Here is a 26,906-nt window from a genome sequence, read left to right on the forward strand (position 1 = left end):
CACGAGCATTTCCCTGCGTTTCTTACAGTTCGAAATGCGACCACTGTAGTCGAGAGTCGAACCCGTGGCCTCGCGTTCAGTGCGTGACGCTGTATCTTGTCATCCACCGTCACGACGGCTGCTGTGATGTGAGACTCCAATTTCTCGGAATGACATTAGTCCTGCAAGGTCTTCGTGACATTGTAGAGGTTCGTTGTTCTGGCCTAAAGATAGCTACTTGCTGTTCAAGTTTAATGGAACCATACCACGTGATAGATACTTCACAAGTCATCACAAGGGCCCACAATCAGGAAGTAGGGAGATTAACGATAAATGAACATGGTTTTGGCTTTGCCTTCATTGAGGGAGAACAGCGTGCAATGAAACGGTACAAGGAGATGTGTATCAACGTCATGCTGACCGAATCCTACGATGACTTCTTGCGCAGCAATCGGTCACCATTAATAAATAAAAAAATAATTAAAAAAAATGAAGAACGCAGTTTCTCGCATTAGCCGAGAGCCGCCTTCAGGACCTCGGGCGAGCAATGTCTGCGTCCAGAAACGGTTTGTCGACCAACATGACAGTACGATTCGCTGGCGCTCCTTCCGTCTCGAAGAGTAGCAGACGGTTCTCTTCTGGATGAGGTCTGATGTACGGGGCCGGCACGTACAGCGTCACCTGCGCATGCGTGGCGTGAGACTTGCGTGCGCTACTTAATCACTCGGTGGTGTTAGCCTGAAAGACTAGCAAACGCCTGCCACACGCATTGCTGGAACGTGTGACAATTTTATTTAGTTCCTGCCGAGTGGCACCCATATTCTGTCACAAAAGAATGGTACTCTCACCAAATTGGGGTGCTTACTCTCCTTTGCAACTCTCAGGCGCTATAATGTTTAGCAGCTTAGAGCTTTATACTGCGTAAGCCATCTAGAAGGCAGCGAACGGTGCCGGAGAACATAGTGCCTTAATAAACCAACTAGCTCAGCAATACGCTTGCCCAGTTTCACCTTGAAGGACTCGACGTCTATGTTCCCTCCACTTCGTGGTTCCAAGCACATTGGCGCCCAAGCTAAATTAGGTTTATGTCCTTTCTCTTTTCCTGGGTGTGTATTCCGACCGTTGTACTTAGATATGCTAAAATGGTTTCCAAGTGTCTACAAGCTTGCGCGGTGCTCAGTTTTTCTATATGGCTCTAAGCATTTCAACAATTTTCCGTAAGGACAGGCGTAATAACAGTGATGTTACTGTTTAATTCCTTGTTTATTTTTGTTCAGTGACTTGTTATGATTCCTCTACCTGGCAATGAACGCCGTGCTACTAGTCATGATTGATTGCTGACGTTGCTGTATAGCCATACTGTATAATGAACTACGTTGGTGAAGTATAGTGTAGCTGAATATGTATTATTTTTCGATTTGTTTGCCATTGGTGCGATGTGATATAGTTAAAACGTGAACGAACTCATTTTCGTGTCGTTGCTGAACATCATTACCTGTGTCATTTTGCAAATCGTATGCTGCAATTGCGCGTGTTTGAATTACCGAGGCGAGGTTTGGCCTTTTCCTCGGGTGTTGCAAAACACCTTTATCTCAACCTTCCTCGGTTTGCAGTGCATTCTGTGAACCGAGATAAAAAGTTTTGCTTCTATAAAAGTAATGAACGGCACGCGTTAACGTTAAGCACTGTCCAAGAGTCGCTTCAGCAACTACTTCATTTAGAAATATACTTGATTCGATGACCAGCTATAACAACCGCAATGATCAGCATTAACAGATGCAGTTACCTGCGGTCCTGCAGGAGGCCAGTAGCGGCCCAGGTTGAAACCGTTGATAAAGGCAAAGCCCTTGATCCATCCTGACGGGTTCAGGAATGTGTCGGAAGGATTCTGTCCTTCTTTCAGGGTGAAGGTCCCGTGGAAGAAACCGGGAACGCTTCCGTTTCCCTGTCTTCTAACGATGCGTAGGAGTTCGCTGATGTCTCGATTCTTGTTGATGGGAACGGCCTCAATAGTCCAGTTCTTGAGTGCATATCCCCCCAGGTAGGCCTGTGTGAGCCCCTGCGCGAGCCATGTTCCATTTGGTACATGTTCCATTTGGTACACGAATGCAACATGCTACGGAACAGTGTCATGCTTGGCATCTATTTTCTACCGCGTATTTAGGGGCTGTGTCCTTTTAGGACTGCAGCTACGATCATATTTTTGCAGCGAAGCTGTATATGCCTAAGCGAAACGCTCCTGGTCCGACCAGAGAAACCCTCGGGCGGAAATAAACCTATCGAAAACCTATCGAGAACTCGCGTCTCGTTCACTTGGTATATACGAAAATTGGCATGGAAGGCTACGGATGTATGACTAACATGACTGATAGGTCATGACATCAATAACGTCCCATGGTCGTCAGTTACGTCACGATTAATGATAATAAAATCGCGTGCGGCGCATATCCGCATTCGATATGCGGGTATGTATGCGGGTATGAGCCAGGGCAAGAAAGAAAGGAATGAAAGAAACAAAGAAGGAAAGAACTAAATCACGTGTGGCTTATACCCGCGTTGGATATGTGGTTATGAACCGCCGAGAGCAGGAGCAGGAACCGCCGAGAGCAGGAGTGCCGAAAGCAGGCGTCTCTCCAACGCCTCAGCAGAATATCGGGCCCGCGATGTGTAGCGTAAGCGGCTATGTCGTGCCGATCCGGCGGCTCGTTCGGCTGAGCTAGACAAATGCTTAACCAATAATTGAAGAAGGCATTAATGAACGGTCGGGATTAACCCAGTGATAAACACCGGGGCCGCACATTTCTGCTTCGCTGGTTTACCATCTGTACGGGGTGCATGTGCGGTGAATTTTTTAAGTATTATTTTCCTCAGACTATATTATTTATTATATTCTGTTTATCCGGGCGTCTGATCCTGGTTCTGATCCATCTTCACGGCCAACATGGATCGCCAGTAGTGCATGTACACCATTACAATGAGGAGTTGGTCTCCTAGGAACCAGTACCCCGATTTTAGAGCGCAGCTCCTAATGGCCCGTCCTGAGGCGAGCGTCGGCGGCATAACCGAGTGAACGAACACAGCGAAAGATGAAAGAACGAACGTGGAGCGGGAGGCGAAAGACGCGAGCCGCGAACGGCGGAAACCAATGATAACGGCCCCTTCAGTGACGTCCACGCGGTAAGCTGGTGTCATGCGGACCCGGCCAACCGCTTGGTGCGTACTCGTATCGGGTCTCAGCCGGACCTCTCGGTTCGTAGTATCATTTGCTCGCGTTAGCTCTCGCTCGCGCTTCTTTCGTTTGCTTGGTTTGGTCTCGTTCGCGCTTGTCTCGATTGTCATGACTTTCGAATGTTTTTTACAATGACGAGTCTAAACCGAGACTTCTGATGAAAAGGTTCTTGGAAACAGTGCGCCATATCCGATTCTCTTTGACAAGGCGGACCCTGAATACAAGGACGCGGAGGAGCCTCCTAGTACCTCATTCTCCTTGACGTTGGAACGCGGCGACACCGCAACAGAAGAGAGCGCTCCGACATAACTTCGTCATCTTCATACGATATTACTCGCGTTAAGAACGAAGGACGAAAACCGTAAACACAGCGCCGACCTGCCAGAAGACGAAGGAAAAAGCACGTGACATCTCGCACCCACAGAGAGCAGGCGAGGTTTTCATGCTGCCACGTGACTACCGAATCGACTCGCCGCCAGTGGGTGTGGCCACTCTGCCGCAGATTCGTATTAACGCCGGCGGCGCGCCGCGCGCGTTTTACCGCTAGTGTGTATGAGGCTTTCTGCGGCGGCTGTCGCTCCAAGGTTGCACCAGAGTAGCGCGCGTCTTCTGTTCACCGATGACGCCATCGATAAGGCATGCGGCGAGCGCGTTAAAACAAAGCGCTGCATGAGCACAGGTCTGTCTGCGGCTGCTGATCTGAACCGCACCGCACCGACGCGTCACCCGCGCGCTGCCTCTCGCGATCTCCCGATTAGCGAGGCAGTCGCGCCGCGCTTCGCTTCGTTTGGAATCTGCCGCACGAGACACATTGTGCGCGCCAGTCAATATATCGCGAAGTGAAAACACGTATAGAGCTGCGCTCAAATTGCGCATTATGGAGTATCGTAATCGTCGGTGAATTATTTTCTTAATTTGCAGCTAGATAGCCTCCTTTAGCCACGTTTCCGCATTACAGAAAAAGTGGTACTTAGGCATAAACAGCTATTAATACTTTTCGATATGGATAGTGCGAAAGTATTATGGGTCACATTGAAATCAACATTACATGACATTCTCGCTGATAAAAAGAGATTCGCCATGTACGCACCTTCGCGTCGTGGTTTATGATGCCATAGCACTCCCTTCCCATGTTCTCCACGAGAATGGAGAGGTTGTCTCCTTTCTTCACAGGAATCGTGTCCCATAACTTTATGCTGCCATAACTGACGGCATGATTGTAAAAGATGAACTGCTTGCCTCCGGCGCGAACGTAAGCCCGGTCGCGTAGCGCCGGCAGGTTAAGCACCGCTGTCGCCGCGGTGACCACGTTGACTGTAGTCCTATAAATCAGGAAGCCATAGTCGTGTCTCATTGCCTCGAATGTCAACAGGTCGACGGAATGCTTTTGTTCGAGCCATTCCTTGCTGCGGAAGTGGTCCATCACTTCTTCCAGAGAAATATGTTCGTCGAGTTGAACGGTGCCCACGTTAAGCTTGGTCTGGTTTTGAGGCATCTCCCCGCTGGGTACGTGACCCAGGTAGTTGGTCGTCAGGTTCCGTATGTCGTAGTAGATGGACCTCATGTCACCGTCTTCGGCGATGGGTGCTCCGTAGTCGTAGCTGGTCGTGAGGGGGTAAGTATTGCCTTTTGCCGACTTGAAGCCGAAGTTCGTGCCGCCTACGAACATGTAGAAGGTCACGGATGCGTTGTGGGTCATCATGATCTTGAAGGTGTCGAGCACGGCGTCCTTCGTCTTGCTGTTGTGCGACCAACCCCAGTAGTCCATCCAGCCCGTGTAGTACTCGATGACGACCATGGGGGCCGGCTTGGGGTTCGCGCCCTTCATGACACTGAACACGGCGGGCACGTTGTAGTGTGACGGGATGTTACCGGCGACGAGAATGTCACGCACCTTGTCGCAGTTGTAGAAAGAGACGAAAGGGAAATCCGTGCGGTAGTAGACGACGTCCTTGCCCATGTGAGACTCCATGACGGTCAGCAGGTGTTCCATGTACGCTAGGTCACACTTGCCGTAGTGGCCGTACTCATTCTCAACTTGGACGGCGAAGAGCGGGCCACCGTTTCGGTACAGGTGTGGTACCAGCATGGGCAGGAGCTTCGCGAACCACCGGTCCACTGCCGCTACGAAGTTCTTGTCGCTGCTTCGATAGCGCCATCTTGGGGTGATCTCTGAGTAGCCAGTACGGGAATCCTCCGTTGTCCCGCTCCCCGCAGATGTACGGGCCCGGGCGAGCTATGGCCAGGAGACCTTGTTCCTTGATCTCCTCCAAGAAGGCGTCCAGATCGTAGTCGTCGACGAAGTTGTGCACTCCTGACTCCGGCTCGTGTCCGCTCCACTCGATGTAGAAGGCAACCGTGTTGAGGCCGGCCATCTTGATCTTGTACAGTCGGTCTTTCCAGTATGCCCTCGGAACTCTAAAGTAGTGCATTTCGCCCGCCACGAAGCGAAACGGCTCACCGTCTTTCACGAATATTGCGCGCGTATGGTCCACGACAAGCGAATGACCCTCGGAACTTTGGGTCAACTGGTTGAGCAAAAAGTTAGCGCAGACACAAAGCAGGACCGCGGGAATATCTCCGGACATGGCTTTGCTCTGGTGCGTGGGCTTGAGCGATGTTTACACGTTACCTTCTCAACTGAATTACCGGGTATTAAAACTGGGTAGCCAAAATTCGCCATTTCGGGAGCGCATCATCACTCCACAGTAATCTTATTAGATCTGTACCACTGCGAACTCCGTTCTTCACCGCTTAACATGGCATAGGGTCCCAGATATTGAAATCAGATCAAGTGCAATGGCGGGCATACATCACCGGGCATAAACATGCCCTGTCTGCGTCTCTACCGCTACAAACCAGAATACAGAAGAAGATTTATATCTTGGTGTTTCCTACGAAAGTAACATTCTTCAAAGGGAACGCTGCAACGTTCGCTTGACGGAGAAAACAGCTGTGGTAAGTTCGCGCAGCACGTATTCGCATTGATGGTATTTTTCTCCTTACTTGGTTTCGTTACGCGGCGTTTATACGCGGAAAATACGAGGCTTCGGCACTTCATGGCGTCTTATACGATCTATTGGCTTTAACGACGTTTATTACCGGCTCCCTTGATGACGCATTGTGTGTCGAGCTCTGAGTCACGTTCGAGTAAATGTCACCACTGGGTTTCCTATAGTTTATTTTTACGTAACAACCTGTAGTAATTGCACGGCTGCGACATCATCAAAAAGTTAATAAAAATAAAGCAGCCCAAGAAGAGTGAGGATAACGCTTGTGTTGAAAAGAGAGCGTTTGAGAAAAAAAAATCATGAGGCATTTCCCTATGTGAAGGTGGATGTTTAGCGAAGCTGTTAAGCACACGACACAGAGGTGCCAAGGAATATTGAACAAAGGTACGAACACATTTATTGTGTTGATCGGTTGTCATCGTGACGATAGGGCACGCACACATATTCTCCTATCGCCTCTGTTATTATTAAATTGTTACGCTGCGCGGTGGAGACGAAGAAGAGGAGATTGAACAACTGCTCGTGTGTTAGAAGATGCCTGACTGCCTGCGATCTCATCTCTACGTCCCCTCGATCATCTTGTAAATAAACTGATCTCATCCGTAACAACTTTGGTGGAGGTGCTGAGTAATCGCTCTGGACAACCTTCTTCTACGCACCCTCCGACGAAGCCGGCGCTTGGTGGGACTACCGCCTGAAGACACGGTGACGAACGAACCGCAAGCAGCTGGCGGCAGCTGGCGGCAGCAAGCATGCAAGATGATAGTGAGCGCCCAAGCCAAGTCATCTGGTGGATCCTTCGTAAAGAACCGCGCACCTTTTCCGGCAAAGCTGATGAGGATGCCGACTACTGGCTCAAGTATTATCAAAGGGTAAGCGGCCACAATGGATGAAGCTCTTCGGCGTGATCAGTTTGCTAACGTCGTTTTCTTTCTTACCGGAACCGCACTTCACTGGTTCGATAACAACTATAGCACGATGACTGCATGGGAAAGGTTCGTTGAGTAAATCAAGTGCTGCTTTGGGAACTAACTTTCAAAAAGAAAGAAGGCTGAACATACGCTTTCGCGAAGAGCACTGTTGCCCGCGGGGAACATGTACAACTTAAATTGAAGAAGTATTGAAACTGTGCAGAATTGTCAAGACGGGCATGTCGGATGAAGATAAGGTTGGACATCTCCTGTAGGGCATCGGTGAAGATGTCTACAATTTTCTTATCTCAAAGGAAGACCTGCGTACTCCTTCTGATCTAAGATGTCACTGTCGTGCTTTTGAGCTGCTGAAGACGCGACGAGTATTGCCAAAATTTTGCAGACTTGACAACGTCATCATGGTTGCAAGTGTGGACATCTCCACCTCCCACCACATCGCTTTGTTTGTACGTCAACTCGTTAAGGAATAACTTGCGCGCTTTCAAGCACAAGGTGGAGGAAGAGACGGAGGACGGGAGTACCAGCAATGCACACTAGACGCACGCTGTCTTGAACAGCCGGTACTTTGCCAACTACAAACAATGAAAATCGGCCCTTGCTTGATGAACGTGTCCGCGTCGACACGACGGAGTTCCGACAGCCTTCGCGTAACTTCGAACGCCGTCTGGCCGCACCACCCCAACGCCTTTCACCCCGATACAAACCTCAGACCCCATTTTATGACAACCCTGTGTACCGCGAGCCACCTATTTGCTTTAGCTGCGGAATCCGTGGACGTATCGCCAGGTATTGTCGCAGACGGCAGCAGCACGTTCCGGCCATCCCCGAGTGTCAATCTGGAAGGCAGTTCAGTACCCCGTGGCAGACCGCTGCACCTCTTCGACGACATCCGCGTGAATATGCATCTCGGCGTGAGTCTCCAGCTTCCGACCGCAGTCTTACTCCACCTCCGACCGGCTTTCGCCGCTCGCGATCGCCTCGCCGTCGCCCACTACTCCAGCTGGGAAACTAGCTGGTGCGACCGATGGAGGTCGCAGGACGGTCACGTAGTCCTCCACCTGTCGCCGTCCTGAAAAACAAGGTGTGTGTCTGTGTTGATGGTTTTAATACTCATGCCTAATTGGATGGCGGTGCTACAGTTTCAGTGATGAGTGTTTTCTTTCAAAATCGTCTGACACAAGGTTATGTTCGCGTGGGACCGAAAGACACTTCTCGTGGATTCGTGGGTGAAACCCTGCGGACCGTTGGTGTTTGCTCTTCTCTAGTGTGTGTTGGTCATGTTGTCTCGGCTGATCACAAGAATTGGGATGCCGTGTTGCCCTTCATCACAATCTTCTTCATCACTACAATACAGCCAAGCACGAAGTAACCGGGTATGCGCCTTTCTATCTGTTGTATGCTCGCAGTCCCCAAAGTTTCTTGGGCACAATTTTGCCATTCACACTGAAAGAAGACACATCCATCGCATAAACATTGTGTCGTGCCCAAGAAGCGCGTCGGCTTCCTCGCCTATGAACACTTTCTTCGCAAGTTTCAACTAAGGCACGCTATGACGCCCGGCATATACCCGTCACTTTCGCTCGAGGCGATCAAGTTTTACTGTGGACACCTCTACGTAAGAAAGGCTTCTATCGCAAGTTTATCTCTATTCGTGATAATAAACCGATTAAGTGACGTCAACTACGTCATAGCAAAACTGACCTCGAGTAATCGCCGGTCGTGGAATTAAGACACAAGTGGTTCATGTGGCCCGCCTGAAGCCCTACCATCATAGGGTTCCCGAATCAAGCGGTACCAACCATGTGGTTCCCTAACTCGATCGGCGAGCTTCGTCCGCGTAGGAGGAAAATGTTACGCTGCGCGGTGGAGCCGAAGAAGAGGAGATTGAAGAACTGCGCGTGTGTTAGAAGAATGCCTGATTGCCTTCGACCTCGTCTCTACGCACCCTAGATCATCTTGTAAATAAACCCATGTCATCCGTAACAATATTAATCCCATTATATTCGCGTATAGTCCGGGCTCCCGAGAAGAAATGCGCCTACGATGAGCGACGGCAGGAATAGAGACGAAAATGCAATCGTCGCCGTTTGACTGCAAACACCACCGATGAATATCGTGCTCAAAACGACAAGCGAACGGCATCTTGTATATCTGTTTGTTTATACGCGTCGGTCAAGGTTATTCCATTCTATAATTGTTTTAGGCAGAAGCGAATATATGGTCCGCTTTGTTGTCTGCTATGACAGGCCGCCGTGTGGATGTGCTCTGCGCTGGACCGCGGCGGACTGTGACGTCGCATCACGTGACCGATCGGCTCGCGGACTTGGTCCATCGTGCAGATCGGGTTTAAGCAGGAAACGTCGGCAGATATGGGCCTTATTTTGAAGGTTATCGAGCAACAGCAACGACAGATGACGCATCAGAGTGAACTTACGACAACTCTGCTAAAAAAATTGCATAAACTTGAACGGAATGTTGTAGAACCGGATATATTCGAGGAAAGCTCCCCGTGTCCCAACTACTGGCTTTGGTTTTGTGAATATGCATGTGAAAAGAATGCGTGGCTCTCTGACGATGAGAAGATTCGGAACATACGACGCTACCTCGGTGCCCTCGCTAGAAAGTGGTATGACGTACAGCTTTTGGTTAAGCCACCAGCTTGTTGGAACAGTTGGAAAATAAGTTTTTTGTCGGCTTTCCGTCACAACGCTGGTGAAAGTCTGGACGCGGCTCTACGCTTTGAATACCAATGTGGTTCTTTACTAGAGTACTTTCTCGAAAAACACCGTTTGTTGTACGAGCCGGGGCCCCAGCGGGTCTCCGCCGGCTAGTCCCTCAGGACCTCAATAAAAGTTCACGGTCGGTCGGTCGGTCGGTCGGTCGGTCGGTCGGTTGTATGAAGCGGAACCTGAGTTCCCATCGCCTGCAGTTATAGCTTTAATTACTCAAGGGCTATGTGTAGATGCACGAAACCAAGTTCAGATAAGTGCACCACTGACATTTGAAGACGTTCTGCAGTGCATACAATTCTTGTTGCCAAACACGGAAGTGACGTAAGAAATGGCGGCCGGCAAAACAGGAACATGTTCGTAATTCACCTGAGCTGAACGCAAAAGATGGGTTGAACGCCTATCAATGAGGGGTTCCTCCACCCAGCCCATCAAATAGCCTAAAAGAAAGATCATATCACCCTGCCAACTCCGTCGAGGGGAGTAGTCAACGTGCCAAACTGAAGGATCTTCCTGTACCTCAATTGTTGCCGCAAAAACAAGTCAGCGTCGATATAAAGCCCCAAATGATAGTCTTGTATGATACCGTTTGCGTAGTGTCCACTTGCTTGCTTCACGGTGGCGTCCGCGTTCTAGTACGAAAAGGAATTGCGACTTCCATGGACAAGTTCTGCGGATCCTTTCAAATAATCAAGACATCCTCACAGCGTGATATCCTGAAGACCATCTGGTACTTGGGAGTCTCCGGGCAAAGTATGCCTCCATCAGTAATATATTCAAATATTACGCCAGGAGGTGTGAACAATGAAGTCCGGGGGAGTGAAGCGATCTCCTCCTGAATAGTCAGAGAAGACGATGAAGGGCGTTAAGGAAGTAGAAGAAGAAGCGGAAGCTAGTGAGAATTGTAAATTAAATGCCCGACCACACCCGTCTTTCTGCAGGTTGTGTGTATGTGTGCAGATTGTCTACAGAATGTGTGTACTAGTGAATTACTTTAGGAACGCTACATTCGATTCGTATTAAAAATTGTCTAATATTCGCACATCCCTACTAATAATCACTTCAAATAGTGCAGCGTCCGTGCCATTAGTTCCGCGTAGCACTCGGCTTTTGCGTGTTGCACTGACCTCTTAAAAGAGCACTGAGTAAAGTTAGGTGCACTCGTTCAAGACAGCGTTAAATTGCGACCATCCGACTTGGCGTAAGGCGCGGCTCTCAAGCTTCTATTCCCTGTCTACGTCTTTGGCTCACTGTTTGTGGAGCTGGTAGAATTTTCGCGAATGTTAGATATCTTACCCGGCTTGCTGTGGTGCACTGCCTCTCAGCAGGGGAAAACTAGTCTTCCAAGTTCTTACACCGCTGCCGAAATAGCAACGCGAAAGAATTGAACTTTGCTGGGAAATAACATTTTATTCATCATGACCACCGACCTGGGAGATGTCGGTCACACTAACCGGTGGACGGGGACGACTGCGGACAAGATACATATCGTATCGCTTTCCAGCAAGCATTCCGATATACCATTCATGGTATATCGGCCATTATTTGGACTGTTTCTATTCTTTGTTGTTCGCTACGAACTTATTTTTCAATGCGTTCGAAAACAATCGCCACAGGCGCCTAGAGGCCCTTTGCCTTGCAACATTTTTCTATCAGCGCCAGAAAAGCTTATGTGGTAAATTATAAATTTATTAAGGTGCGAAAAAGGCACGGCACAAAAGCAAGGTCAAACACAGGACAGCTTTCAACTGAAGTATGCACCAACTAGGCCCACAGAAAGTTCTTCTTACGTGATGCTCCAAAATGTATTGTACTTATTTATTTTTCTGGCTAATCTTTATCCACACGCTCCGCTGACAGCAATGCATGTACTATAGGTCTCGCTGGCTTTGTCACTTGCCTCGGTTCTCCTCTCGTGAACGACGATTAGGTTGCTGGATAGCTCTGCTGTTACTCTAGCAAATATATATGAACAGGCGGAACAGAAAAGATGAATGCTCGCTGGCTCCGAAGCACTAGATGGATTCGTTAGTTAACAATAACGAATTATCCGACTTGATACGTTGCAAAGAAACGCTCGGGGTTCGAGCGACGCCACAACTGGAGAGCTCTGGATTGGTTACGGCTGTCCTTCGCCTTCCTTAACATGCACTGATAGCCAAGTGCATGAGCGTTTTTCTGCGTTTCCTACAGTTCGAAATGCGACCACTGTAGTCGAGAGTCGAACCCATTGCCTCGCGTTCAGCAGCGTGAAGCTGTATCGTGTCATCCAACGTCGCGACGGCTTCGATGATGTGAGACTTCAATTTCTCTGAATGAGATTAGTCCTGCAAGGTCTTCGTGACATCGTAGAGGTTCTTTGTTTTGGCAGGAAGACAGCTAATCAAAATACTCAAGCTACTTTCAAGACAGTTCAAGTTTAATGCAACCATACCACGTGGTAAAAAGAGAGACCATAATCGGGAAGTAGGGAGGTTAACCAATAAACGAACATGATTTGGCTCTGCCTTCGCTGAGGGAGAACAGTCTGCAATGAAACGGTGCAAGGAGATGTCAATCAACGTCCACTGCTCAAATGCTACGAAGACTTCTTGCGCAGCAACCGTTGTTCACCACTAATAAATAAGAAAAATAACATAACGCAGTTTGTCGCATGAGCCACGAGTCGCCTTCAGGACCTCGGGTGATCGATGTCGTCGTCCAGAAATGGTTTGTCAACCAACATGACAGTACGGTTCGCTGGCGCTCCTTCGGTCTCGAAGAGTAGCAGCCGGTTCTCTTCTGGGTAGGGTCTCATGTACGGGGCTGGCACGTACAGCGTCACCTGCGCATGCGCGTGAGATTTAAGTGAGCAACTGAATCACCTCGGGGTGGTGTTAGCCCGAAAAATATTTTAAACGCTTGCTGCACAGATTGCTGGATCATGGAACAATTTTAGTTGGTGGCAGTCGAGTGGCACGGAAATTATGTCATACAAAAACGCTATTGTCACCAATTTGCGGTGCTTACTCCTGTTTGAAACTCTCAACGCCGTAAGTTATAGCAGCTTAGAGATTTATATCTTGTAAACAATGAGAAGGCAGCTAACGGTGCCAGAGAATATATGCCGTAATGAACGAACCAGCTCAGCCATACGTTTTGGCCAGTTTCCTTTTGAAGGGCTCCATGTGTATATCCGGTCCATTTTATGGTGAGAACCACTTTGTCACAAAAGCTGAATTATTTTTGTTTTACAGCCAAGCTGTATACCTCTACCAGCCAAGGAAAGTTTCGTGTCGGCGTAAGCAAAAAGCGCCAGTCTAAATATTGAATACAAACTGCATATCTCCCTTGAAATCAGGCATACAGCATACAGCTCAGCACTCGTTTTCAAAAAAAAAAAACACACAAAACAAGCATCAAAACCCCCGCTGATTGATGATAAGGCGCGTGTGAACAATGGGAACACCCTCCGACGCGTTCCGGTAAAGCATCTTAGGTTTGCAGCTGCTTCGAAAGGGGTTGACGTCATTCAAAACCCTCGTGAAACCTGTTTCTCTGGTTTCACTCTTTGTAGAGCCACGTGTGTGAATTAAAGTGACGTCACAATGGGTCATCGTTGTGGGTGTCGTTTACAGCGTTCCTTCTCCCGCGTGTCTTTCCCGGTAACGAATACGGTTGCGTAAGCTACTCCGCGTGGAAAAGTACCCAACAGCATAGAAATCACGTAGTGACGTCGCCACGGTCTAGCAACTCATTCAGTTCATTCCAGGCTACCATGGGTAGACCACGGAAAGTAAAGACGCCGGAATAACAGCGTGAATATAATGTTGTGAAGTAATAAAGGGTGTGGTAAAGTACATTTCACTTCTCTCTGGTTTCAATCTTTGTAGAGCCACGTGTGAATTCAAGTGAAGTCACAATGGGTAATCGTTGTGGGTGTCGTTTACAGTTTCGCTGTACAACCACCACCTTCACAGCATGGATTGGAGCCACAGCTATTTTTTAACAGCGGAGCTGGTAAAGTTGGAGAAATGTCTGAAGTCCGCAGTAAACTCCGCGCCGTTGCCTGGCAACAACCAAGCCACAGCTGCGCACCACCTGGCCCAAACTTGCCTAGCCATGCATGTGCCGAAGCAGTAGCGATGACGTCACCTTGCGTTGCCTAGTAGCGATGCCTAGTAACCGCTGGCGCAGCTGCGCGCTACTGCGCATGCGCCCTGACGTCATCCAGCCCTGTCGTCAGCTGCGTGCCGCCCTGTACCTGTGCACAGATTTCGCCCAGTGTGTGTGCGCTTGGACTCGGAGTTTGCCGGCAATAAAAGGGGCTGCACCTAGTCGTATCAACTTTCGCTAGATACCGAGCGGCTAGCCTCCAACGCATTCGGAATCGGCAAGCAACAGCGTTCTTGGCACTGTGCCAACCTTTGTTATCCTGCCTGCGTTTGTGGCATGCTAGGAACGCTGTCGCTCGTAAGCGCCGACGCGTCCAGCGCTGGTTACGCGAAATGTCGCGAAAGGAAATTTACCTCCGAAAATGATCGCTCAAGAATACCTTCCCTACATGTTAAGTTGAACCAAGTTAAGACCTATGGCAGCCACCATGTTAACACCTAGCAGTAGCATCCAGTAATACTTGAGGATCGACAATTTCGCTATGCCTAAGCTTTCCACGACCTAGTGCAAACTTGTCCGTTTTTTTCCCTTTCTCTTTTCCTCTGTTTGCATTCTGAGCATTGTAATGAGATTTTCTAACGATGCTTCCAAGTATCTAGAAACCTGGGCGAATTGCTCAGCTTTTCTTTACATTGTTCTATTAAAACAGCCGTAATAGCAGCAATGTTACCGTTTAATTCCTTGTTCGTTTCATTGAATGACCTTGTTATGATTCATCTACCTGCAATGACTGCCTTGCTACTACCCATGAATGATTTCTAACATTATTGTATACGCATACTGTATAATGAACTACATTGGTGAAGTACATTCCAGCTGAATACATATTTTTTTATCTGTTTGCTATTGGTACACTGTCACATAGTGAAAACATGTTTGAATTCCTTTTCGTGTAGCTGTAAACATCATTGTGTGTCATTTTGCAAATCATACGCTGCAATCACACGTGCTTGAATTACCGAGGCGAGATTGGGCCTTTTCCTCAGGCGTTGCAAAACACCTTTAACTCAACCTTCCTCGGTTTGCAGTGCATTCTGTGAACCGAAATAAAAAGTTTTGCTTCTGTAAAAAGTAATGAACGACACATGTTAACTGTCCAAGAGTCCCTTCAGCAACTACTTCATTTAGAGATATACTTGATTCTATGACTAGCTCTAACAACCGCATTGATCAGTATTAACACATGCAGTTACCTGCGGTCCCGCAGGAGGCCAATAGCGGCCCAGGTTGAAACCGTTGATAAAGGCAAATCCCTTGATCCATCCTGTCGGGTTCAGGAATGTGTCGGAAGAATTCTGTCCTTCTTTCAGAGTGAACGTCCCGTGGAAGAAACCGGGAACGCTTCCGTCTCCCTGTCTTCTAACGATGCGCAGGAGCTCGCTGATGTCTCGATTCTTGTTGATGGGAACGGCCTCAATAGTCCAGTTCTTGAGTTCTTGTCCGCTCAGGTAGGCCTCGGTAAGCCCCTGCGTGAGCCATATGCCATTTGGTACATGAATGCAACATGCTACACAATACTGTCATGCGTGGCATCTGTTTTCCACCCCGGATACAGTGACTGTATTGTTTTACAACTGCAGCTGTGATCATATTTTTCAAGTGAAGCTTGTATACGCTAGCCTGGCGCCGGCAATGTAACGTTAAAAAAAAAAAAAACAGCTGCTCTCAGAGCCCAGGCGAAACGTCAGCGAAGAGACGCCGACCCCGTGTTGCGGGATCGCGATGTTGAGGCCAAACGTCAGCGTCGTCTAGCTGTCTAGGAACCCGACAATGGTGGTGCACGTTTCGGCAACACTGGCGTGTGGTGCGACCGCCAGGTTTCAACGCGAGTTTCTGAGCCGGAACTTCGGAGCCATGCAGCTGCAGTGCGTGTCACCGGTTGTGGTTCGAGCACAACGTGGTACTCGTCAGTGCAATTCGTTCGGAAGAACACCGAAGAAACACACGAGAAGCATCGCTTACCGCCATTTCCTCGACAGGGGAAGGGCTACTAATTTTTTTAGTATTTTTCTCAGATTGTATTCTTTATTAGCATCTTTCTAGCCAAGCGTCTGATCTGGGTGATATGTTCACGGCCAACATGAATCGCCAGTAGCTCATGTTCCTAACTATGTTGGACTCCTTTTAGATTCCCATATACCCATCAAACACTTAGGTTGCTTACATCATTTAACCCGCGGATGCTTTCCATTAGGTTTCGCTGCACATGCGTGTTCTTAAGCGTGTAGTTGCAGTTTTTTTTAATTATAGTTTCCCGGTCGGCAGGTACAGCGTTTTCATATGTGACATCACCACGAAAACGAAGCTTTCTGATAATTGTTTAAAAATTTTTTTTTTTGCTGAAGGCCAAAAAATTGAATGGTTTGGCGTTGCGCTGAAACCAATCATATAACGCTGGCATGATAACGAATGACGTCAGCGGCGTTACAGGCGTTGCACGTCAACGGTGAATGGATGAAACCGAAGGAAAGCTGTTGGCGTCTCTAAGCGGCCAAGGAAATGTTTAGATAGACTAAGCTTGGCGTTTACTGTCCTCGCTGTTGAGACGACTGTATGCACCACGGTTACAGTGTACTGTACCACGGTGTGATATGCTCCGCAGTAATGCTAATGTGTGTGCGCACAACGCTCATGCAAGCAGCGAAATCCAGAACGCTGACCTGGGCCGTGGTGACGCAAAACTATGTAACAGCGGAGCTGTTGTAGGTCGAGGCTGCGCCGCCCGTCCTCCGGTGTTACGCAGGTCAGGTGCCAAGAAGAGGATGAGAGACGCGCCGGGGGGAGGGCAGGTCACGTGACCAGCAAAGGAGGAGAGGCGCGCTGGGGGAGGAGGTGACCAATGAGAGGGTGCGCAATGGGGGGGGGGGGGGGGGGCAGGCGACCAATGAGAGGCGGCTCTGGGCGCGAGGAGGAGAGGTGATGGGTATAACATGTAAAGGGACTACAAAAGGTGTTTCTGTGCAGCCCACTCTTTCGGATAACGCGCAGAGCTTCTGCCTACGCCGTCCGCGTTTCCCCGCGTTCGTGACGAACGCGCGCAATGTCCGTGACTGCAGCCGCAGGCGGCGGCTCGCCAGCGAGTAGCGTCGGAAGTCGCTGCCTCTTCTCGCCTCGCAACGTTTCAATATAAGTTCCTGTTGTAGATCTGTGCTTACTCGTGTTTACGCAATTGCATCACATGCACATGTAACGCTCGGTGAAACTAACACTGCTTCGTTGTTCGACCATCTTCACGGAGTGGAAGGGAGGTATATTACAGTTTGTTTTACGTTTTCCCAGCACTGACTCTGGCAGAGCAGATTGAGTGAACTGCGACGGTGCGTCCAATTCACTTTGTCGCTTTTGCAATCTAGCGAGCCTAGATGCAGCACTTGCATGTGGGCTCCCTATTGCAGTCGAATGCACTGCGCCACCTTTCACGCTTGTCAATGCCGCGACTCCAGAACGTAGACGGCGCTAACGGCTACGGTGTGAATGCGCGTCGAGCATTGCTTTCGCGATAAAATACGCTTATACTTGAGTAACGAAAATTTTGAACGCGTGCTCATGGAATCTTGAACTGACTAGATGTTAGTGGGAAACCACAGACATACAAGTATAAGTTATCGTCTAGAGATGCTTCAAGCATTTCTAGCCACGTTTCCGCGCGGAGCAACTTGTACCGATAGAGGCGTCAGCCTTCGAGATACCCCTTCGAGAATAACACACTGCGCTGTAGGTTTTGGAGGCGATGTTGCAGCTTGATATACCAATATATGCGACGCTTTGCGACTATTCCAATGCAAAGCTCGTCTCCTAAGCGCCAGAACCCGGCTTCGTGCATTTTTCTTAGTGTTCCGCTAGAGAGCGCCTTTAGCCACGTTTTCTGAAAACGTGGTGCGAACGTATCATGGTTTTATATTATTTATTTATTTATTTATTTATTTATTTATTTATTTATTTATTTATTTATAACAATACCCACAGCGCCCGTAAGCATAACAGCCGGGACCGGGGGGGGGGGGGGGGGAGAGAAGAAACCAGTGAACCGTAAATAACGCAGGTAATACAAAATGCTTACCCGGAACACTTTCATGCTCGCACATACACACAAAAACACTACCTTACTTCAGTGGGCGTATAGAGTTTGAAAATACATCGTTTGAGAGAATCGTTCCGACATCGGATGGTCACTTGTTCTATTGGCGTATGGTTCTGGGGGAAAAAATGACATTTTAAACCCTTCAATTTTGCAGGCTATTTCTTTAAATCTTATTTCCGTGGTCCAGCCGTTGAGAAACGTAGTAAGGCTTGGAGAAATATTTCCCGGGGCCCATACTTGTTCGAGAGTGGAATATGTTGTGAAAGAGTTTCATTCTGAGATTTTTTTTTTGCTTTGCTGTAGTGGTTCCCAACCGAGGGCTTTCTTTTGCTCTTGCAACATTGAAATTCCTGGTATAATTTGAGCAAACAAAAGGAATGGCTATGCTTTGAATTCGATGCGATGGTTTCAATTCACAGCTTTAGTCAACTGAGAATTCATTTTTGCATGACATCGTCACTGATAAAAAAGAGCTTCGCCGTGTACGCACCTTCGCGTCGTGGTTCATGACGCCGTAGCACTCCCTTCCCAAGTTCTCCACGAGAATGGAGAGGTTGTCTCCTTTCTTCACGGGAATCGTGTCCGATAATTTCGTGCTCGCAAAACTGACGGCATGATTGTAAAATATAAACTGCTTGCCTCCGGCGCGAACGTAAGCCCGGTCGCGTAGAGTCGACAGCTTAAGCAGCGCTGTACCCTCGGTGACCACGTTGACTGTAGTCCTATAAATCAGGAAGCCATAGGCGTGTCTCATTGCCTCGAACGTCAACGGGTCGACTGACTGCTTTTGTTCGAGCCACTCCTTGTTGCGAAAGTGGTCCATCACTTCTTCCAGGGAAATATGTTCGTCGAGTTGAACGGTGCCCACGTTAAGCTTGGTCTGGTTTTGAGGCATGTCCCCGCTGGGTACGTGACCCAGGTAGGTGGTCGTCAGGTTCCGTATGTCGTAGTAGATGGACCTCATGTCGCCGTCTTCGGCGACGGGTGCTCCGTAGTCGTAGCTGGTCGTGAGGGGGTAAGTATTGGTTTTCGCCGACTTGAACCCGAAATTGGTGCCACCTACGAACATGTAGAAGGTCACGGATGCGTTGTGAGTCATCATGACCTTGAAGGGATCGAGAATGGCGTCCTTCGTTTTGCTGTTGTGCGCGTAACCCCAGAAGTCCATCCAGCCCGTGTAGTACTCGATGACGACCATGGGGGCCGGCTTTGGGTTGGCCCGCTTCATGACGCCGAACACGGCAGGCACGTCGTAGTGCGACGGGATGTTACCGGCGACGAGAATGTCACGCACCTTGTCGCATTTGTAGAAAGAGACGAACGGGAAATCCGTGCGGTAGTAGACGACGTCCTTGCCCATGTGAGACTCCATGATGGTCAGCAGGTGTTCCATGTACGCTGTGTCGCACTTGTCGTAGTGGCCGTACTCATTCTCGACTTGCACGGCGAAGAGCGGGCCACCGTTTCGGTACAGGTGTGGTACCAGCATAGGGAGGAGCTTCGCGAACCACCGGTCCACTGCCGCAACGAAGTTCTTGTCGCTGCTTCGATACGCCATCTTGGGGTGATCTCTGAGTAGCCAGTACGGGAATCCTCCGTTGTCCCGCTCCCCGCAGATGTACGGGCCCGGGCGAGCTATGGCTAGGAGACCTTGTTCCTTGATCTCCTCCAAGAAGGCGTCCAGATCGTAGTCGTCGATGAAGTTGTGCACTCCCGGCTCCGGCTCGTGTCCGCTCCACTCGATGTAGAAGGCAACGGCGTTGAGGCCGGCCATCTTGATCTTGTACAGTCGGTCCTTCCAGTATGCCCTCGGTACTCTAAAGTAGTGCATTTCGCCCGCCACGAAGCGAAACGGCTGACCGTCTTTCACGAATGTCGCGCTCGTATGGTCTACGACAAGCGAATGACCCTCGGAGCACTGGATCAACTGGGTGAACAAGAAGTTAGTGTAGACGCAAAGCAGGACCGCGCGAATATCTCCCGACATGTCTTTGCTCTGGTGCGTGGGGTTGAGCGTTGTTTACACGCTACCTTCTCAACTGAATTACCGGGTATTAAAACTGCGCAGCCGAAATTCGCCATTGCGGGAGCGCATCATCACTGCTCACTAATCTTGTTGGAGCTGTACCTCTGCTAACTTCGGTCTTCACCGCTGAACGTAGCATAAGGTCACATACCTTGAAATCAGATGAAGTGCAATGGCGGGCATACGTCACTCGGCATAAACATTCCCAGTCTACGTCTCTACCACTATAAACTGGAACGCAGAAGAACATTTACCTCTTTGTATTTGCTACGAAAGTAACCTTCTTCAAAAGAAAAGCGGCAATGTTCGGTTGACGGAGAAAACAGCTGTGGTAAGTTCGCGCAACACGTGTTCGTATTCATGGTATTTTTCTCCTTCGTCGAGTCCCGCGTCCTATGTACGCGGAAAGTATGAGGCTTCGGCACTTCATGGCATCTTATACGATGAATTGCCATTAACGACCTTTTATTACGGTTTCCCTTGATGACGTATTGTGTGTGGCAAGCTCTAAGATGTAAATGTCGCTGTTGGGTTTCCTATAGCATATGTTTACGTAACAACCTGTTGTAGTGGCACAGCTCCGACATCATAAGAAACGCTATTGCTAAACCCAGTATCTAGTGTCCAGTGCCATGCCGGATTATGGGCCAAGTGTCGCCCTGGAGTGCTGGGGCGCTGTACAGGCGCGGCATACTAGGAGTTACTGGGCGCCGGTTACTGGGGTGCTATTTTGTAGAAATGATTTTCTATGTCATGGTGCCTTTTCGCGTGACGTGAACGCTTTTAGAAATGGTGTGTACGTATGCACGACGTTTTTTGAATAGTCCAATCAACAGCTCCCTCCGTTGGGCGGATGTTTCTTTCGTGTTATCGTCGCTTTTTCCGGCAACGTTAGATATCTCACCCGGCTTGTTGTGGTGCATTGTCTCTCAGCGAGGGAAAACTGGTCTTCCAAGTTGTGATGCGGATGCCATAATAGCGGCACGAAAGAATTGTACTTAACAGTGAAATAACATTTTATTTATCATCACCACCGATTTGGGAGGTGTCGGTCTAACTGGCCGGTGGACGGGGACGACTGTGGACAAGATACATATCGTATCGCTTTCCAGCAAGCATACCGGCAAGTGGAAATGGTATACCGCCCATTGCTTGGCCTGTTTCTATTCGTCTTTGTTCGCTGCGAGCTTATTTTTATAATAGTTATTCGATTTGAAAACAGATATACATTTTACGGGAAAGGGAATGCGAGGAGCAGGCTGGCAACTGCCACCGGAAGCTGCACAACGCCTACCTACTCTTCAGAAAGAGGAGATAGAATCATGGAAATAGAAGATTGGAAGAAGGGGAGGAAAGAGAGAGTGAGATGGCAAATCTCAAAGAATAAAGTAGAACGCACAGTACAGGTCACACATAGTAGGGCCTGTCACTGCTAGGTCACGCTACTAAAAACTGTTATGTAGGAGAAACAGTCTCTGAGTTACATTTTTCATTGTGTTCGAAAACAATGACTACGCGTGCCCAGAGCCGCTTTGCCTTGCTACATTGGGCTATAGGCGCCAGAAACGTTTACCTGATGAAGGTGACACCAAAACGGCTTCAATGTACGTGGTGCCTCAACACGCTGCTTTCAACTGAAGAGGGTGATGCATTCGCTGCATGCAAAAGATTTCGAGAACAGACTGTTGGCCGAGCTCATCTTGGAAGACGGTGACGTTCCAAGACTAAACGGAACCTAGGTACTTCATTGCTGCTAGGATAAGCCCGAAGAAGATATCGCTTCCATATCACTCGCCATTATACCGATGAGAGCCTTACTCATCAGACTCTCAAAGGCAGAGTCAAAACTAAGCACGAGGCCGTTCCACAGAGCCTTCCAACCGTGGCCTGTTCGCAAAGCTGACTCCTCGCTGACCTCGTTTGGGCACTTGGTCGATCTCCATCATGATGACGTTGTTCTCTTCGGGGTGCGGTCGCAGGAAGACGGCGGGGACGTAAAGTGTCACTTGCGGCCCCACCGCGGGCCAGTAACGGCCGAGGTTGATGCCGTTGACGAAAGCGATGCCCTTGGTGTAGTTGGACGGGTCCAGGAACGTGTCCAGACGCGCCTGACCCTTCGGTAGCACGAAAGAGCCGTAATAGAAACACGGCGGGCCTTTGCAAGCCTCGCCGCTGCGTCGTTTCAGGAAACGCATCAGTTCGCTGACGTCCCTGTTACGCGTCACGGGAACGGCTTCCATAACCCAGCCTGTCATGTTCGAGCCGTCTGCCGTCACACGTCTGATTCCCTGAAATGAGAACCGGTCATGAGAAACGAGGTAGAATGTTGCTTGATACTAAGATTACTAGAGGTGTATTCTCCTGCGGTCTTGGCTGAGCAATCGTGGCAATCAGGAGCCTTTGATGTATTAACCTATAATTTCGTATGGGCCTTTGCTTAAAAAGTACAAAAGGGGGTTGAAAGGGGCAAGTTGAAAATGATTCATTGTGATCAGCGCACGCGTGTAATTGCTGAAGCTTTTCACAATCTTCAAAATGAAGGCATATGCATCAGCTTGTACTGGTGGCTCATGATATTGCTGTCCCTGGGACCTTAAGGAATTTTTCTGGTTTGTCTCTCATACTTCGTTAGCTTCATCTTGAAACTCGCCTGTCTGTCACCTTCGCCTTATTGTCCTCGTTTCTTGTGTGCGCGCTGCAGTTTCAAGATGAATAGTTACCAACTCGCCCAACTTTCAGTACTTTTACAATTCGTTAGCTTGTTGTTGTTAGGCTGTCGTATTTGGGCAGTCTTTTTTTTTTTTTTTTCACTTGATAGAAAGAGCTCGTACTGGGTTCTTTCCTTGGTGCTCGTCAGATGTGGGGCACTGCTCGAAAAGGATAGAAGGGCATTGTATCTTTTTTTTTTTCAACCCTGACCAGCAGCAATTGCTAATCAAATCGTCCTCAACACCATCCAGTCGAGCGAATGGGAGTCACAATGAAATTACCAAATATCATTCAATGGATTTGCAATGACATTTTAGCTCTATGGGTGAGAATATGAGGAGCCACGCGCATCCACATAGCCTGAAGTACCAAGTTTAGACATATCCGTGTACTCCACGTAATTATAGATGCATTGGTAGCTCTCATAACGACTTTACCTCTAACATTCTTACTATGAAACTCTATGGAACGGTATACGTATGTCTATACTCTGTTCCAACGCATTTTGGAACTATAGTGAGAGTTAAAGTTGGTGACTGGCAACGACGATCGCTATTTTGTGATTTTGGCTGTTTCTGTGACTCGTTTCCCACTTTTTTACAGTACTCGAATTCTATAATAGGTGAATCACAACGCGTTAGACAAGGAACACCCGAAGAAACGAAATACAGGCTGTGTTGTTTGGAATACCATAATAGGTAATAGCGCTTCAATACCATAATGGGTGAATCTCAGCACATAAGGCAAGGAATGACCGCTAAGTCAAGACACGCATACTGCGCGTCTCGTTTAAGCGGTCGTCCCTGGTCTAATGCGATGTGAATCACCTGTTATGCAAGACCAACTAGCTCCAATTTCCCCCTAGAACCCAAGAAAGCGCGCTTCGTAGCTTCCCGTGTGCTCACCTTCGGGTCCTTGTTCTTGGGGCCGAAGTCCTCCCGCCCCATGTTTTCTACTAAAATGGACATCTTCTCTCCTCCCCGAAGGAGCACTTTTTCATACAGCTTCGGCTGTTCGTCTTCGTTCATGGTGAACGCTTGTATCACGTGACGTTCCTGTCGCACTGACAAGTGCGCGCGGTCCCGCAGGCCGTGCAGCGTGACGTTGTACTTACGAGCGCGCCGCACTTGGACTCTCGTTTTGTATACCATAAAGCCAAAGTCCAAGCCAAACTCTTCGAACGTCATCGGGTGCGTGGACTGCTTTTGCCTGAGCAACCCCTTGTCCCGGAAGTGTCGCATTACCCTGTCCAGCGGAGTGCCTTCGTTCATACGAACCGCGTCGAGGCGCAGCTTCCGGGATCGCCGCGGGAGTGGTCCTTTGGGAACTGGCATGTATTTGCTAATGGACCTCCGGATCTGGTAGTAGTAAGGCCTAGGATCGCCGTCCTCGGCAAGCGGCGCCCCGTAATCGTAACTGCTGACCAGAGGCGCCGTGTTGCTCGTGCCTGCCTTGAAGCCGAAGCTGGTCCCGCCGTGGTACATGTAGAAAACCACGTTGGCTCCGTGGTCCATCATCTCCTCGAAGGTCTTGATGACGTGTCGCGGGTCCTCCTTGTTGTGCGCGTAGCCCCAGTAGTCCATCCAACCGGTGTAGTACTCCGGCACCAGAATCGGGCCTCCCGGCTTCACCATTCCCCGACGGATGGCGCCGAACGTTTCCGAAACGTTCGTCTTGGGGTAACAGTTGCCCGCCACGAGGACGTCGCGAACCCAGTCGCAGTCGTACCTCGACTGTACGGGGGAGTCGCTTCGGAACATGACCACATCCTTGCCCAGGAGCCTTTCCTGCATTTGAAGCATAAACTCCATGTAGTTGGGGTCGCAGTAGCCGTCCAGGTGGCCGTACTCGTTCTCCAGCTGAACCAAGATGATGGGCCCGCCGTTCTTGTAGAGGTACGGGACGATCTTGGGGAAGAGGACGTTGAACCACTTCTCCACTTCCCGAGTGTACTCTCTCTGCATCGTCCGGTATCGAATGTGGGGGTGCTTTCTGACCAGCCAGTAGGGAAAGCCGGCGTTGTCGATTTCGCCGCACACGAAGGGTCCCGGTCTCACCAGGGCCAGCAGGTCGGCCTTCTTCAGTGCTTCTAGGAAGGCGGCCAGGTCGTAGTTGTCGCGGAAGTTGTACTGTCCGGGTTCCGGCTCGTGACCGCTCCAGTCGATGTAGAAGTCGACGACGTTCAGGCCGCCCATTCGTAGCTTCCGCAGCCGGTCGTCCCAGTAGGGCCGTGGTACCCGGAAGTAGTGCATCGCGCCTCCGACGAACCGGAAGGGCTTGCCGTCCTTTAGGAACGTTTGCCTTTCATAATCGATTGTGAACGCCCGTGCAGCTTCGGAGTGCGGAAGGTGCTGGTAGCTTGTGACGAGCAGCCCAAATACACAAGCGCGCATGGCTGTAGATGTCATCTTTACGGGAAGGCTACTGGGCAGGGCTGCAGTCGCTTCAGAAGATAGTTTATTGTGCAGAGTTCCTCTTGCCAAGCTGCGTCTTGTCAGCTGTCCGCGTAATTTTTTCGTCTTCCCGGGGATCGTTCCAACCTTGAACAGCTGGTTGTCACTGCCACTGGTAATTTCCTTCTCCCTGTACGCTTCTTTTCAAACAGCGTTTCGTTTTCTGAGCTAGTGTCGGGAAGAACAGCTCCTTGCCGCCAAATAATGGCAGTGCAGGTTTCCATGTAGATGAGCTAGATTCCTACATTTTGAAATACGCGTTATTTATGAAGGAGCAACGATTACCGAAACAACATTAAAGGGATGTGAACAATGGCTACGTGACGTGCAAGGGAAATTTTTGGCCACGTTCGTTGTATCCTCTGAACACAATACGTACAAGTTGTATGAGAAATTGAAATGGGAAAACTTAACTTTCATTCTATCGCGTGGGACTATATACCACCAAAATTTTGCTTCTGGATGCTGCTTTGGGCATATATATTATTGCATAGTGCAGTCTGCTATCTCACTTGAATAGATGGCAGTATTTCATACTCGGCTCTGAGTGTATTTTTCTCTATACTTTGGCTCGGCTTTTTCTGTATTTTCTTTAGGTTCTGATCGTAACGTTTCGGAGGGCCGTGCGAGGTTCTCCTAAGAACAACTAACGGGCGCTTTCGAGACCAACAGCAAAGCGTCTATAAATTGCAGTTCTAAGTGCGAAGACACTCGTCAGAGTGAAACATTCTGTTCGAGTTCGCGAGTGAAGCGATTTCGTTCCCAGGTCCAAGTCATTCCAGCGTCTCGTCATCGCGTCTAGCGTTTCTCTTATTTTCAACGCAAGAGACGGCTAGCCTTTGACGCAAGGGTATACGACAGCTGCGACTGACACGCTCTGGAGCATAATCGCTTCGCGCAGTGGCGCTTAACTCAGCGAGCCCTTCAACTTCGGTGTGGCGGCGACTTCGTGGTGCCGTTCCCTGGCATGTTTGGAAGACGCGTTAAAGTGATACTATAGACAGACAGATAGCTAGGCTGGACTGCCGAAGTATTAAGGGATGTAGATTATTAAGGAAAGTATTCTTTCAAGACTCAGCACAGACTGAAACAGGGTGCTTATGCTTCATCGCTAGCTTATTTTATGCCCACTGCAGGACGAAAGCCCTTCCTAGTGACGTCCGCAAAGTTGAAGTTATTGTAGCTCATGTGAAATAGACACAAAGAACAGAAAACCGTATACCAATTAAGAGCGCTCGCGGCGCCTGGTCTTCTGGTGTTTCTGTTCGTTTTATTTGTGCGCCGCCACATTGGCTCTACTAATTGCTATAAATCGACTTTCCCGAGAACGAACGAACTTTGATGTCCAGTTACATAATCGTTGCGTCGGCTTATTGCACCCTGTACCTGCAATATTTTTCCTAATTTTGATGGTTGTTCTTAATCCTTTGCTGTCCTCCATGGTGTTTGTTTTCTCTTGGCACCAATTCTGTTTCTACTAGAGACCACTGGTTGTCTGCCACACGTTGAATGACCTGCACAGCTGCTTTTCGATTTCTTAATCTCACCTAGAGCATCAGTATATAGGTTCTTTAATGATTTCAGATACATTTTAGAACTCTA

General features: G+C 49.1%; 5 protein-coding genes across 5 annotated transcripts; all 5 read right to left on the reverse strand.

Moving 5' to 3' along the window:
* Positions 1 to 469: 469 nt before the first annotated feature.
* Positions 470 to 4,558, reverse strand: LOC119432791 (uncharacterized). The gene is made up of 3 exons (XM_037699949.2): positions 4,299 to 4,558; positions 1,766 to 2,038; positions 470 to 660 (listed from the first exon to the last, which is right to left on the reverse strand). The coding sequence occupies exons 1-3, from the start codon at positions 4,338 to 4,340 to the stop codon at positions 508 to 510; spliced, it is 468 nt and encodes a 155-aa protein (XP_037555877.2). The 5' UTR covers positions 4,341 to 4,558; the 3' UTR covers positions 470 to 507.
* Positions 4,400 to 5,640, reverse strand: LOC125941345 (beta-galactosidase-like). Its single transcript, XM_049658391.1, has 3 exons — positions 5,396 to 5,640; positions 4,448 to 5,352; positions 4,400 to 4,404 (listed from the first exon to the last, which is right to left on the reverse strand). Exons 1-3 carry the CDS (start codon positions 5,638 to 5,640, stop codon positions 4,400 to 4,402), a joined length of 1,155 nt encoding a protein of 384 aa, XP_049514348.1.
* A 6,911-nt stretch (positions 5,641 to 12,551) lies between these two features.
* Positions 12,552 to 19,308, reverse strand: LOC125941346 (beta-galactosidase-1-like protein). Its single transcript, XM_049658392.1, has 3 exons — positions 18,607 to 19,308; positions 15,229 to 15,501; positions 12,552 to 12,704 (listed from the first exon to the last, which is right to left on the reverse strand). Exons 1-3 carry the CDS (start codon positions 19,282 to 19,284, stop codon positions 12,552 to 12,554), a joined length of 1,104 nt encoding a protein of 367 aa, XP_049514349.1. The 5' UTR covers positions 19,285 to 19,308.
* A 94-nt stretch (positions 19,309 to 19,402) lies between these two features.
* LOC125941347 (beta-galactosidase-1-like protein) lies at positions 19,403 to 19,947 on the reverse strand. The gene is made up of 2 exons (XM_049658393.1): positions 19,473 to 19,947; positions 19,403 to 19,410 (listed from the first exon to the last, which is right to left on the reverse strand). Exons 1-2 carry the CDS (start codon positions 19,945 to 19,947, stop codon positions 19,403 to 19,405), a joined length of 483 nt encoding a protein of 160 aa, XP_049514350.1.
* A 2,042-nt stretch (positions 19,948 to 21,989) lies between these two features.
* Positions 21,990 to 25,259, reverse strand: LOC125941348 (beta-galactosidase-1-like protein). The gene is made up of 2 exons (XM_049658394.1): positions 23,757 to 25,259; positions 21,990 to 22,430 (listed from the first exon to the last, which is right to left on the reverse strand). Exons 1-2 carry the CDS (start codon positions 25,257 to 25,259, stop codon positions 21,990 to 21,992), a joined length of 1,944 nt encoding a protein of 647 aa, XP_049514351.1.
* Between the last annotated feature and the right edge of the window lie 1,647 nt (positions 25,260 to 26,906).

This window comes from Dermacentor silvarum, chromosome 11, assembly GCF_013339745.2.
Source record: "Dermacentor silvarum isolate Dsil-2018 chromosome 11, BIME_Dsil_1.4, whole genome shotgun sequence".
In the NCBI taxonomy this organism is placed as follows: domain Eukaryota; kingdom Metazoa; phylum Arthropoda; class Arachnida; order Ixodida; family Ixodidae; genus Dermacentor; species Dermacentor silvarum.

Bases quoted from the DNA above. Each gene is read 5' to 3' on its own strand.
- LOC119432791 (XM_037699949.2), bottom strand. From the start codon at position 4,340: ATGGGAAGGGAGTGCTATGGCATCATAAACCACGACGCGAAG. The intron at 2,039-4,298 runs GTGCGTACATGG...TGGCTCGCGCAG, and splicing joins TCATAAACCACGACGCGAAG to GGGCTCACACAGGCCTACCT. The intron at 661-1,765 runs GTAACTGCATCT...ACGCATGCGCAG, and splicing joins GGCCTCCTGCAGGACCGCAG to GTGACGCTGTACGTGCCGGC.
- LOC125941345 (XM_049658391.1), bottom strand. From the start codon at position 5,640: ATGCACTACTTTAGAGTTCCGAGGGCATACTGGAAAGACCGACTGTAC. The intron at 5,353-5,395 runs GTACTGGCTACT...GCGCTATCGAAG, and splicing joins CGGGACAACGGAGGATTCCC to CAGCGACAAGAACTTCGTAG.
- LOC125941346 (XM_049658392.1), bottom strand. From the start codon at position 19,284: ATGGACTTCTGGGGTTACGCGCACAACAGCAAAACGAAGGACGCCATT. The intron at 15,502-18,606 runs GTGCGTACACGG...TGGCTCACGCAG, and splicing joins TCATGAACCACGACGCGAAG to GGGCTTACCGAGGCCTACCT. The intron at 12,705-15,228 runs GTAACTGCATGT...GCGCATGCGCAG, and splicing joins GGCCTCCTGCGGGACCGCAG to GTGACGCTGTACGTGCCAGC.
- LOC125941347 (XM_049658393.1), bottom strand. From the start codon at position 19,947: ATGCACTACTTTAGAGTACCGAGGGCATACTGGAAGGACCGACTGTAC.
- LOC125941348 (XM_049658394.1), bottom strand. From the start codon at position 25,259: ATGACATCTACAGCCATGCGCGCTTGTGTATTTGGGCTGCTCGTCACA. The intron at 22,431-23,756 runs GTGAGCACACGG...TTCTCATTTCAG, and splicing joins CCAAGAACAAGGACCCGAAG to GGAATCAGACGTGTGACGGC.